Source organism: Electrophorus electricus, chromosome 12 (genome assembly GCF_041902795.1).
Source record: "Electrophorus electricus isolate QZ-2024a chromosome 12, ASM4190279v1, whole genome shotgun sequence".
Taxonomy (NCBI): Eukaryota; Metazoa; Chordata; class Actinopteri; order Gymnotiformes; family Gymnotidae; genus Electrophorus; species Electrophorus electricus.
Window position 1 is genome coordinate 8,049,055 of NC_137508.1, and position 13,731 is coordinate 8,062,785.

The following is a 13,731-nucleotide window of genomic DNA, read 5'->3' on the forward strand; positions in this document are numbered from 1 at the left end:
TTACCAACAAGCAAACTACGCCTTATAAATTATGTGCACATTATAACAAAAACATTTTTCTCCATAAAATGGACACAGCTTTCCAAGCTTGATTTTTTTAAATGTAACTCATGATATAGAGGAGAGCTTACATCATATAACTAGGATACAGCTTTCACGTAATGAGGCAGCCATTTCCACAGCAAGAGCTAACTCATCCTTATAGAGGAAAACTGCAACTATGCAAAGACTATACAAAAATCTATGCACATTCACTTGACACCAGAGATGCATGGTGTAAATGGAAGGATATTCAGGTAAAGTCATATCTGTAGTGTAGATGTCTCACTCCCAGACACACTAAACACTTTGTACTCATGATTTAAAGTGAAGAACAATAAGCTGGCAAAGGCTCCCTGGATACTGAACTCCACCTTAGCAAAGAAAACCTAGCTGTCCTTTCACTTCCTCCTCCTATCTACACAATGTTTTGTAAGGGAACTATAAAGATCATCCTGACCAGTTATATCACAGCCTGGTATGGAAACTACATGGTCTCAGACAGCGAACTCCTATGGCAGATTGTAAAAACAGTTGAGATCATCAATCTCTCTACCCACCATCAATACCTCCTGCCACAAGTGCTTCATTTGCATGGCCACCAGCATTGTGGATGATCCTCCTCTCAGTCTCTTCACCCTACTGCGATCTGACATCCATACCACCACTACGAGACTTTTGTCATTATAATTCACATTCCATGTTTCCATATACTGCACATCTGAGCTCAGATTGCCTGAATGTTTAAAGTGACTTCAGTATGTTGTTTGATATACAATACAGTGAAACAATACAAAAGACCACAGCTGTAAGTATGTGAACCATGCAGGCAGGACCAAACATATACTGCTGCTGATTTATTCCCATATCTCTGCTCTCAGCTGCATGTTTGCAAGGAGAGAACATTTATTGTCCTTGCCCAACCCACTCTGTTGATTTATATAGATTCTTGCCCCTCTCCCCCAAAATGCATGGAGTTTGAGATTTGTCATTTTAATTACACACAATTTTACTGTTTGATGTGATTGTGTCATTTAAGTAGTCTTAATAGTTTTATAATCTTATTTGCATATTCCTCTATCACCATGGAAGACAAACGTATACCTTATCTTCAACGCATTATCATAAAGGAAATTATTATCATTAAATTGGGCATCTGTAGACTAATAGCTCTGATAATATTTAATAATTATTGAATCTTTTTGAGTGCTATTACAGTCTTAATGCTGCTATTCACTTAAACAGAATTAAAACAGAAAGAGGCAATTAAAATCTGTTATAGTGAATGCAGTTAGAACCAGGCAAAACTGTAGAAAAGGGAACTGCTCTTAGTCAGTAATAAAATTTTCTGCTGTGACTTGAATAAGATTGAAGCTGTATTTAGAAACCCTAAATATTGATAAATGTGGGATAGAGCAGGGCAGCCTCTGGCCACAATACACCAGTGGAGACAAGAGTCAGCACTGCCATCCTGTGTGCAGGCCTCTGACTGGCAGCAACATTATAATGAGAGTTTGCTCTGTAGGTGCCATAAATCATCAGGCCAGTAGTGCTGCTCTAATTAGTGATGAATGCACCTAAGAAGAACTTCCTCCTGTCTGGTTTCATGAAACTTTGAACCTTGCCTTTGTTTTGCAGCAAGGCTGCAGGTGGGAAATGATTGCTTTTTTATGTAAAAGAGTTTGTTTGAAAGGGACATACCATTGTGCTTTTGCTCCTGCAAGAGACCATAATTGTCACTTTTCCCGCTCTAGCGTCTTCATCCCCATGGCAACACCTTGCATGTGTGCTTTGTTTTGGTTTCAGTTTTGGTCTTGTTTGAGCCCTGTATTGACTACAGGTGTTCTTCATTGTCTTGTAATTACCTTGTGTATTTAAACCTTGTGTTTTCTAGTTTGTCATTGTTCTGATTACTTGTTTTCCTTGCCTTTGTGTGGTGTATATTCCCAGTTTAGATAATTAACTCTGTGTTATAGCTTTCAAATGATGTTCCTTGTGTTTAATATGTATTCAATATGTATGCTAACTTTCTCTGTCTAACTTCTCTGGCTATATGATCTTGAAGCAATGTAGTATTACTGATTATGAATTTGCCCCTAAGTCACTCTACTCAGCATTTGCATCCTCTCTCCACTTGCTCACCATTACAATAACAAAGAGAGGACTTGGGAACCTCACTATCAAGAGTATTTCCATTACCACCAGGACCATAAAGGCTCATCCCATCACCCACCACTGTGAGAACAAGAACCATTTTTGCACAATACTACATGGCATCCTCCACGTCCAGACAAGGAATCCCAGACCATGCCATCTTAGTTTTCTGTAACCCATGCCTATCACTGTTATAAACAATACCACAGTAAAGCCCACCAGCAGATGTCACAGATATAACCTGTAGCTTTCTGTTCCAGGTTATCCTCTCTATAGAGGCTGAACAAAGCTCTGGCACAAAGTTCTTTTCCTCCCACATTCACCTCACCTCTGTTTACTTCTCTGACTCTTTGACCTTGAACTGTATTAGTATTACTGATTATAGATTTGTCCTTTGTCACGGAATGCTCCTGCATCCTTTCCCAGTAAATTTCATACCGTTGTCATATATTGGTCTCCTCTAGGAATCTTCATAGATGAGCATGACATTCTTCTGATTGTCTTCCCTTTTGATGGATCACCCATTGTTCTCCTTGGTGATTTCAAACTCCCATCAGACAAGCTGTAGTCATCTTGCCTTCTTCCACTCATCTCTTCTTTTGACCTCAACCTATCTACTCTGATGCACAGAGCAGGCAACAATGGGTCTCGATCTTCAGCAGGCCTGCCTCAGCACTGGATATCATGGTGACCCCCCTTCACCTTTCATATTTTTTTTATCTATCACTCTCCTGCTGTCTTCTCTCCCTGTCCAGATCATACCAACACATTCCTCATAACGCATTGGAACATTCACTCCATTTCTCCTTTCTCCCTTCCTTCAGTTGTCATAACTTCCTTTCTACACCAGGACTCCTTTTCCTCTCTCTCCTTGGAAACTGGTATAGATAACTTCCTCTCTTTAATCTCTTCTTCACCTAACCTTCAGTCTCCTCTCTACTGCAGGCCATCCAGATCTTCCCCACCTGCTTTATGGCTGATCTGCACTGTAACCAGAGGGAACTAAGACAGAGAGAAGGTGGAGAAAATCACAACTAGATTCTGATCTTCACTCTTTCCAGTTTCTTTATTTCCTAGTAGTCATCAGAAGTTACAGCTGCAAAGGCTTTATTCTGCAAAGAGAAACTGGAAGAACCTGCATCTAATCAATACAAACCTTTTGCCATTTTTTACCTTCTGAAACCCACACCCTCCCCTTCCATCCACCTCTCTAACCTCGGAGGATTTTGACACCTTTCAGTAGAAAGATAACAGGATCCATCAGTCTTTTTCTCATATCTCCATTCCTTCTACCAGTCCTTATCCTCCTTAGACTTCCAACATGTTTCTCTTCTCTCTCTACAGATTAAATCCTACAGCTCCTGACATTCAGCAGTTCAGATACCTTCCTGCTGGACCAAATCATTGCTTCTGTCGAGTCTCCCAGGACCTGCTCCTCCATCGCTCTCATCATAAACATCTCTCATCAGGTAACAGGCCATTGCCATTTCAAGACTGCTAGGGTGGTATCTATACTAAAGAAATCCACTAGCCAGCACCAACATCAACCTATGATCAGTATCTCTCCTCTCCTTTGTCTCTGTCTCTCTTCCTCATTCATAACCAGCTCCAGAACCCTATTCAGTCTGGCTTCAAACCAGCACACACTACCAAAATTGCATTACTTGCAGTGAAGGAGAAGCTTGATGTGGCGAGACTGTCACTGGTCCTGATTTTTATAGACCTCTCTTCTGTGTTCAAAATTCCCCTGTCAGTCCTAGGAAGCACTACCTCAGCATGGAAAGCATATCCTACCTTTACACTTTGATGCAATCTCCTCCCATGTATTCTCTTACCATTGCTATACCAATAATACCCAACTATTCATGTCCTTTCCACATTCTGACATGAAACTTTCTATCTGCATCTCAGCATGTTTGACCAGCATCTCATTATGTTTGGCAGCCCATTCACCTAAAGCTGAATCCCAGCAAGAGCAACATGCTACTGATACCTGGAGAAACTGGGCCGCACAGGAATCTTGCCATCTCTTTTGAGAACTCATTGATCACTCCATCTGAAAAATGCATGAAACCTTGATGTAATTGTGGATGACCAGCTGTCATTCTCAGATCATGTCACAAGCTTGACTCAGTCATGCAGGTTTCTTATCTTCAACATATGGAACATTCAGCCTTTTTACATTAGGGAGGCCACCTAGGTGTTTATTCAGTGTCTTGTCATCTCCAGGCTTGACTACTGCAACTCATTCTTGGTGGATCATCCTATGTGTGCCATCAGGCTCTTGCAACTAACAATGGCTGGTCTTCAACACTCCTAAATGTTCACATCACTCCACTACTCTGTTGAATATTTGAATCCATGCATCTTTGAACAGTTGAGGAATGAACTTCCACTGGCTGTTCTCCCTGTCTTCAAATGCCAACTGAAGAGAGTTTTGGGGCTCTATCCTATTTGTAAGGTTAGAAAAGCTAGCTAATGATGCTTTGAGTAGACAACAAAAGCACTTTTTTTGTAGGTTGCTCTTGATAAGAGCATCTAATTATGCCATAAATGTAAATGTGATGAATGGGAAGAGGGTAGATGATAACTTGTGCATTCCAACAGAAGGGATATTGTACACCTACAAATATACACATATAAGATACTATAGGTGTACCTAACAAAAGTAAGGGTGGGAACAAGGGTGTTTCTAAAAACGTGGATGTTGAGTATATATTCCTCTTCACCCAATATTATGTAGCTAACTAGCTTGAATGTGCCTATGTTCGTGACTGCAGCAACTGCATTAGGTTGCTGAAATTGCTTGACAAAAATAGGCCTGCTAGTATTGCTTACGTTTCTGTAGTGCTTAGCAGTCTCAAATTCTCACATGACAAACCTAAATCAGTGTGATACCTGTGATGTGTTAGGAGTGTGAGCGTGCTGTATGTATCGCTTGTGCTGAGCAGAGCTGTGGGTGTGTGAGACTGAGCATCCTTGAATATTCATAGAACTGTCAGGGCACATGTGATCAGTCACCCCTTCTCGCAATGCATTTAAAACTACAATGATGCATCTCTGCATGCATGGTCAGACATGAGGATGAGGGATGCTTTGACAGGCCTTTTCTCTCATGCAGTGGATCATTATGCATGGATAATAAATCTTTGTAATAGGGATAAGGTGTTCTTGCTTTGCATGCAGGTAAAGCTCATTTAGGTATTTACTTGGCATTGGGGTATTCAATTGAACTGGAATTAAATCAAAATGTAAATAAATTTCAGATTTCTTTAAGTGGGAAAAGTGTCTCATTGATGCAATCTGTATGATTAAATGATTAAATGATTATTCATAGTGTATTCTGGCAACAGTAAACATTAATCTATAGTATATTTTTAAATTAAAGTTTAACATTGTTTTATTCATTATTTATATTGTCTCTTGCTCCGTTTTCGTTTTAAAAACATACAAGTGCTCTTCTTGGTGCAACCTACTGATCATATGTTTCAATGTATTTTGTGAAACTGACAACCTGCTAAATGTGAAGGGGGGTGGGGGATGAAGGAGAGTAAAACTTGTGATGCCTGAGAGGTGTAATGTCACTCAAGCCTTCATTCAATCTTAACTAGTGCATTCTGACCAGCACTTTCAGGATGTGTTTGTTTTTTCATCTTAGAATATTACATTAAAATTCATCACATTGCCTCATGTGACTATTACAGGGACAGCCCATCAGGCCTCTCATGGTCAGGCTTCCTAATGGACAATGCTGTGGACTCATGGGATGAGAAGGATATTGCATAATATTTCATCATAGTTCTGAGTTCAGTTTTAAGCAGATATTTCATGTTTGGAAAAAGCCTTCTTCACGTATTCACCTAACAAAACTAGTATATTTTTAAAATGACGTCCAATTTCAGTATTTTATTGTCCATGTGCAGTATATAATATCTTTGTGACTGGCAGCTGGTGTAACATTGTGTTAATTGTTTGTATGTAAAATACATACACATGCACATATATCATTTTCTGCACATATATCATTACAGATAAGTGGCAAAGAAATAAGATTATAGAGGTGCAAGGTCTTTGTTTAGTTTCAGGTAGTCATATTTAAATAAAGAGTCTATAAAAATGATGTATCTCTGAGGCCTACACTACGGTATGGTTCTACTTATAGATGTGACCTTTCTCACACTTTTCTTGATGTTTTTTACCACTGGCTAGCAGTAGCAAATTTATAGCAGAAATGTTTAATAAATCTTCTAGTTCTGTTTAATAATCCAGCTGCATACGATACCACAGTACCAAAAGCAGACCAGGCAGTGAGAAATGAACTAAAATAAAAAGGAATGTTCACATTGAAGTATATGCTCCATGCAGGCAGCCAGTGGCTTCCATGGTATCTTAGAGAAGTTATTCAGAAAGATATGTTATTTTGGATCACCGATGGGAGAGTTGCTGTCTAGGGTCATGACTTTATATACTCTCTCTTTTTATTCTTTTCTCTTGTTCTCCCATTTTTCTTTTTTCTTTTTTTTTTTTGTTATCTTACCAGGCAGTCAAGGGTTGTTAACCTTATTGGCACAGGTTAAAATGGGGAATGGTAGTGTGTTGAACTTAGCTCTGACTGTTGCCAGAAGGGCAAGATACATTTTTTGAGTGTGTTATTGTAACGTTTCCTATCGGAGCAAGTGCGAGGCCAAATGCATGTGCAGGGGGTGGTTTATTAACATGGGTAATACAAACACTGAGGTTAGAACAAACCGAGGCCAGGAGAAAACACTGAGGCAAAATGATACACAAACTAAGCAATGGTGATGACAGTATAGGGAGCATAACATAGACATGACAGCAGGCACGTGACTTAACAAAATAACCAACAACCTAGAGGACAAAACACAGGGCTTAAATAATCAAGACAACCAGGCACAGAACAGATTCAGGTGAACATGGGAACAAGGATAACCAAAACACAGACTGGAATGAAGAAACAGACCAGGAGCGGTGAAAACGAAGGAGTGGAACCAGGGAGTGCAGGAAAACAAACGAAGGGAAACCATGACAACAGGGATGCCAGGAGGGTGGCCATTCATGACAGAACCCTCCCCAATGTGTGCAACACTGGAGCGCGCAAAATGAAACAGGATTAGGATGAGCCACCGACAGAAACAGAATGGACAAGACAAGGAGCCGGGACAGGAACCAGACTAGACACAGGAACAGACAGGCCAGAATCAGGGATAAAACATGGGACATGACGAAGAGCAGGCACTCGAACAGATGACCTACAGGAGCAGACACGGGGATGGATACAGAAACTGGGGAAATGGAATGGATGGAAACCGAGGGAACAGGACCAGAACCAAAAACGGGCATTGGAACAGTGGCAGGAGTTCAGGGAAGGCAGAGAGCAGGAGTGAACGTGCCACATGAGGCAGAGACTGGACCAAATGGTGGAGCTAGGGATGACAAGACTGTACTGGAAGCATATGGGGAAATGCATGGAGTAACCAAAGAAGGGATAGGACCAGGGGCAGGACTATAGCCAGGCTTAGTGGCAGGGCCTGGGGCACATACGGGATTCCATGCTAAACCCTGGGCCAGCACAGGAGTCAGGGCAGACCTAGGGACAGAAGTAGGAAGGGGAGAAGCCGGCTGACTAGTAATGCAGCTGGAACAAGAGGTGGGTGTAGAGTCAGGAGAGGAGAGGAGAGGAGAGGGGACATGCTGGTAGTGGACACAGATGTGGAAACAGGGACAGAAGCAAAAGCAAAGACAGAGGTAAGACAGATGACCGACACAAGAACAGGAACAAGTACACAATTGGCACGGATACAGGTACTGGGACGGGCAAGGAAACACTAATGCCACACAGCAAGGTAACGGATCTCACTAGGTTGACATAAACAGGCATGGATCTACAGACAGGAACACAGACAAAACCAGCAACAGAATCAGGCAAAACAGGAACAGATGATACAGAGGTAGACAAGGGAGCAGTATTGGGGGCTGGCGCAGCAGCCTCAGGGGACTGGTATAAACAAAGAGTTTGTATGGGTCCGGGAGGTTGATGGAGGGCCCTCAAGGGCCCTCAAGGGTCACTGGCTCACCATGAGGCATGGCTGAGGGAGTCCCAAATGTCTTTGGAGGCACACCTGTAGCAGCTTCAGGGGCCACAGGGGAGTCTCGAGGAGCGACCACGAAGACAGACCTGGTACGTGACTGCAGTGTTCAGCGGCGAGTCTAAGAGGTCTGGAGACATGGCTGTGGCTGTCAGCTGCGTTGCAGGGAGGTCCGGAGGTGCAGCTAAGGCGTTCAGCAGCAGCGGGTCCAGGAGGTACCGGAGGCACAGCTGCGCTGCTCAGTGGCGCTGCAGGGTCTGGCGGCATGGCTATGGCAGTCAGCAGTGCTGCAGGGAGATCCAGGGGTGCACTTACAGGCACAGACCTGACACAGGGAACAAGAACAGATTGAGAGACCTCTTGAGTGGAAAGGATAGGCCAGGAGGCCACCACTAGGCTGGGAACAGGCTAAGGATGAACGGCACCAGGGACCAGGACTTGGTTGGGCTGGGTGGCATCCTCCGCACTGGGAACAGGAACTGGATTGGGCCGGGTGGCTTCTTTTGTGCCCGAAACAGGCTCATGATGGGTGCCGTCTCTTGTGCCGGGAACTGGCTCATTATGGGCAAGATCTCTTGCACCGGGAACTGGAACAGGCTAGGTACAAATGGCGTCTCTCAAGCTGGGAACTGGAACAGGCTCAGCAGGAATGGCGTCTCTCACACCGGGAACTGGAACAGGATCAGTATGAATGGCGTCTCTCGCGCCAGGAACAGGACCTGGATCAGGACGAGTGGCGTCTTTCGTGCTGGGAACTGGAAAAGGCTCAGAAAGAATGGCGTCTCTCCCGCTGGGAACTGAACCGGCACATTCATGATGACGGCATCCGCTAAGCTGGGCACAGCAACAGAAACAGAACTGACAGAGTCATCTCTCGCGCCGGGGACCTGAGCTGGCCGGGCGGTGGCATCTTTTCTCGCGCCGGGGACCAGAGCCGGACGGGCGGTGGCATCTCTCGCGCCGGGGACTGGAGTGGGACTGGCAGCATCTCCTGCACCAGGGACTGGAACAGGTACAGAACTGATGCCGTCATCTCCCATGCCGGGGACCGGAGCTGGCCGGGCGGCGTCATCTCTTGCGCCGGGGACCGGATCTGGCTGGGGTGGCATCATCTCTCACGCTGAGGATGGGTTTTTGGCCAGGCGGCTTCTCTCGCATCGGGGGCTGGCTCTGGCTGGGTGGTGACCACCACGCCGGAGATAGTGACTGGTTGGGCTATGTTCTCCCCACAGGAAGCAGGGACTGGCTGGGTGGCTGAGAGGAAAGTAGCTACAGAAGGCAGGTCTGGCGAGGTTGTAGTAAACTGAACAGTTAACAGCCGGAAGAAACCTTCCACTGTTCTAGGGGAGCGGAAACAGGGAGTGCAGGAAAACAAATGACAGGGAAACCATGAAAGCATGGACGCCAGGAGGGTGGCCATTTGTGACAGTTATGTAGCTGACATCACTGATAAATTTATGGAATCCAAAACGTGAACTTGTCATTTAAGGAGTCATCATGATCTTCCAACTTGTTTAGCTCTACAGAAATTTTGAATGTTGTGAAATTACCTCAGACTGGTAAGGCTTAGGTGTGGAGACATCTGGTCATTCCAAAACCTGAATTATTTTAGCATATTCCAAATATGATGAGGCAGGTGTAAATAGTGTTCCAAAATGGTAAAGTACTTTTTCTCTTTCTCTTATTTATAATTAGAATTATTGGATTAATGCATCAGTCTTATTTCTCAATTTGTTAGCCTTTCAGTAAAATTTCATAATTCACAGTAACAGGATAATATCGCCTCTAATACATGTACTGTTGGCAAGTTTTCTTACTTCTTACTTTGTATCAGAATTCATCCAAAAATTCAAGAAAGTGAAGAATTGCTGTATAATAGTCTATTGTGCCAAGGCCCACATGAGTCCGATCAGGTTTGTTATTTAACAAGGCCAAAGCACTTCATTAAAGGAAACAGTATAGGTTTCACCACTCAAGACATGATTCATTCTGAGAAGGTATTTATTTCAATGGTTCACTTTTCCCTCTTTACTTGACTCTGCTTCGTGTTTTTTACCATTAGGTATTAAATATAAACCAATCAACTTCCAGTACTGAAAATATGGCAGGGATCTTGTATAAAAGGTTAAATTGGAAATAAAGTTAAAAAACAAGCTCTTTGATTCTAGTGTTACTCTTTCAACTTTAATTTTATTAATCAGTCGCAAAGTATCTTGACTTTTTGCCAGTCCTGAAAAAAATATAACTGAGTCCAAGTGAGTGTGATAGTTTTTCACCACAGTGACTGTCATGATCGATTCTCAAAGTTGTTGCTCAAATACAAATTCAAGTTTTCCTTGATTTTGTCTGACATCTGCTTAGTTACCCTGTATGGTCTAATATTTGACCTTCAGTACTGTTCCAATCAAAAATCAATAATTTTGTAGTTTAAAAATGGTTTCAAAAGAAAGAGATGGGGCATTTATTTTGAGCCACTGAATTACACATCTGGTCTCTTTAATTTCTTAACAATGATGTTATGAAACTTTCACTTTTACTTCACTCTTAAAAAAGAAAGACTTAAAAGAATTACAGCTCTAAATGTCTAGGTGACGTATACCTCATTCAGCATATTTTGTAGTAGTTCCTTTCCTAGCAGTTTTTTAAAAAATCTTGAAGCACTTTATGCCAATTATGCTGTATCATCTTATTTGTTCTGTATAATCTGGCCCCAAAAGGTCATAATCATATATCATCAGGCTAACCTTATTCATAAATCAAGAAAGACTGCACTACCAAATTCTGAACATTTTGAGACAAGGCCAAGAGGCGCTGCAAAGTCAGCAGATAAAAGTAGTTTGTTGCTAAAAAAATTCAAAGTCCATGTTAATGCAATGTCCATAATAATACAATGTCATCAACTGTCACAGTTGCAAGACATTGTTTTTGTGCTCTTGACTTTCACTAATCTGTCTCTGGCTTTACAACAAAAGCTTGAGCTCCTTCATAAGATCAGGCAGAACAAATGATGGCTTGTTAGAGGGGAAGAAATAGCAATCCCAGACACCCACTGTCTTGCATCAAGCAAAGCAATCTGCCCTACAGAGAAGTTTTGCAAATGGGAGTACTAATTTGAAAGAACACTCCTACACCGGATGTGGAAGCAAAGACACATCTCAAGAGGCAAAGACTACTTCTGTCATGAATATCAAAGCGAAGTTTGTTACAGTGCAGAGCTTTCTTTCCAACTACTTGTAAAGAATTGTTGCTAATGTGCCAGATCTGCTGCTTAGCATTTCTCAGGGCTCTCTGTGAGATTAGATATGGACACACACATCCAATTAATGAAATGCACCAAAGGATGTTAACCTTCTGTTTAAAATTTCTACCAAATGTTCTCCAAACATTATTGCTCTTTATTTGAATATGGCTTCAACAGATATTACAATTTCTCATCTTTGACACCAATTTAAAATACAACAAAATGTTCATTCTCTCTGTCATTACTAAAAAGAGTCCTGATAATACTTGACGAAGCATTCCAAGGCACTCAGGATTTTATTTTCTCTATGGGTTATTCAGTAGATATTATGTTTCTATCTACTGAAACACAGTAGCTGATTATGTTTCTGAGGTGCCACTTTTTAGTGCTCTCCAAAAATATTGTGTTGGTGAGTAGAGGGTGCAAAAACACTCCCATTGTGTGTGATCTTGTAATGAGCTGCAACAGAAGGAATTCCATGCTAGGCAGCATCCACAGAGCAAAGAAACAAAGCTCTATTCCTAATTATCACAGAGGACTTGTTTACTCTTTATCTTCTTAGTAATTATTTCATGTTTATGGGGAATGCCATCACAAGCAAGGAATAGGATGGACTTAGAAGTTAGAAGTGTTGGAGATACTCTGTCATTATGGAGCACTGCTACACTAAGAGGCCATAGTATGCCATACCAGATGCCACTTTTTTGGACACTTTTGCAACAAACTGCCTCGCCCCTTCTGACTTGAACATCTTCTGTGGAAGTGGGTTTTGGTTGTATCACAGGCAATGCTCAGTAACACAGTATGAACTATGTGACTCTCCTCTATGCTTGTGTTATGCATACTGCTACAGTAGTAAAAGGTTATATATAGGCTTACCATGTATATGTGACTAGTGATCAGTGTGTGACTCATGTCAAGTGAAGTTTGAATGCTGCATTTGATTGAATGCTGCTATTTATTTGAGCCTCCAATAAACAGCACAGCAAATATCCACCAGTTTGGACACTGTGTAACTAAATGGATGCCAAAATGAAAAATCAGGTTATGCCTACTATATTCCTAAACGACTATATGTGCAAAGCAAAGCATTTAGCTGCAACAAAATATAGTAAGAATCAGGATGATTTTATTAAAGCTCATCTTAACGTTGACTCATGAATCTGAAATGCTTTGTGTGTGTGTGTGTGCGTGTGTGTGTGTGTGTGTGTGTGTGATTCTGTTTTGATAGGTCCACGGGAATATAGCATGGGAATAGACATTAAGTGGAATAGACACGAATGAGTGTGTTATTAACTGTGAGGATTGTGCATGCTTATCCACATTTTAGATTTTGGGTGTTTAGAATTGGACTGATTGGGTTTAAGGGCTATGGAGCTGGATATTGTTATCTGATCTGCATAATTCAGCCATTTTTTTCCCAAAAATGTTTTATGTCGAGTTAATTTCGGTTTGATCTCCACCTCCATCCACCTCTTAGTTGAATTGGTGTGGAATTACCCTAGTTGAACCTTCTAGAAACCTCAATCAAATGTTATGTGTAGCTGCTGACTAGTCCTGCACAGGGGTTAGGGAGAAACATGGCTCATATGTACAAAACTGTTTGGTTTATGTCAATTTATGGAATCTGGTCTAGCTTGTGTGTATATGCCTGGTAGCATGTTTGTCAATTTAATTTGTAATACTGTGTCAGGTTAATCTTGTAATCTTCTGTGTAATTAATTGGAATGAAATACTTTTTTTTCTTAATACAGTTTTTAACTCCTTTTTTGTTCATTTATTTTTGTTAATTTGTTAGATTTTTTTCATTGTTTTATTTAAAAAAAACACAGAATTAGCTATTTACTTTCATATTTTAAAGCAAGACAGATGAAACTTTGAGGCCTAGTAGACTAACATTGGTGTCTGTAGAGAGTTACCTGTGCTCCTCAATTCTCCTCACTTTTGGTTTGGCTACTTAGTGGGACATTCAAGCAACAAGTGCTGAAGAACCCTTCCTCCTGAATGCCTTGTTACTTATTGCTTGCATCAGTTTACAATCAATAGAGTGACCATTCAACAAACTGGTGCTCTCTTGTATAGTCTGTTGTTTTGAAATCTGTGTAATGACTTTTATTTGGGGAAATTTACTACCCTCAAAAATAATGAAATATAAAATATTTGTTTATTTAGTGCATGTGGTGTAATTTG

At 41.5% G+C, this 13,731-nt stretch overlaps 1 protein-coding gene across 2 annotated transcripts in view; it reads right to left on the reverse strand.

The window, feature by feature from the left end:
• Positions 1-3,678: 3,678 nt before the first annotated feature.
• Positions 3,679-13,731, reverse strand: part of zgc:171482 (zinc finger protein) — an 81,138-nt gene continuing 71,085 nt past the window's right edge. For both annotated transcript variants that reach the window (XM_081724118.1, XM_081724120.1), the window contains one exon: positions 3,679-8,625. In XM_081724118.1, the coding sequence (XP_081580244.1) occupies positions 8,277-8,625 (349 nt within the window). In that variant the 3' untranslated portion in view covers positions 3,679-8,276. The remainder of the gene's footprint in view (positions 8,626-13,731) is intronic.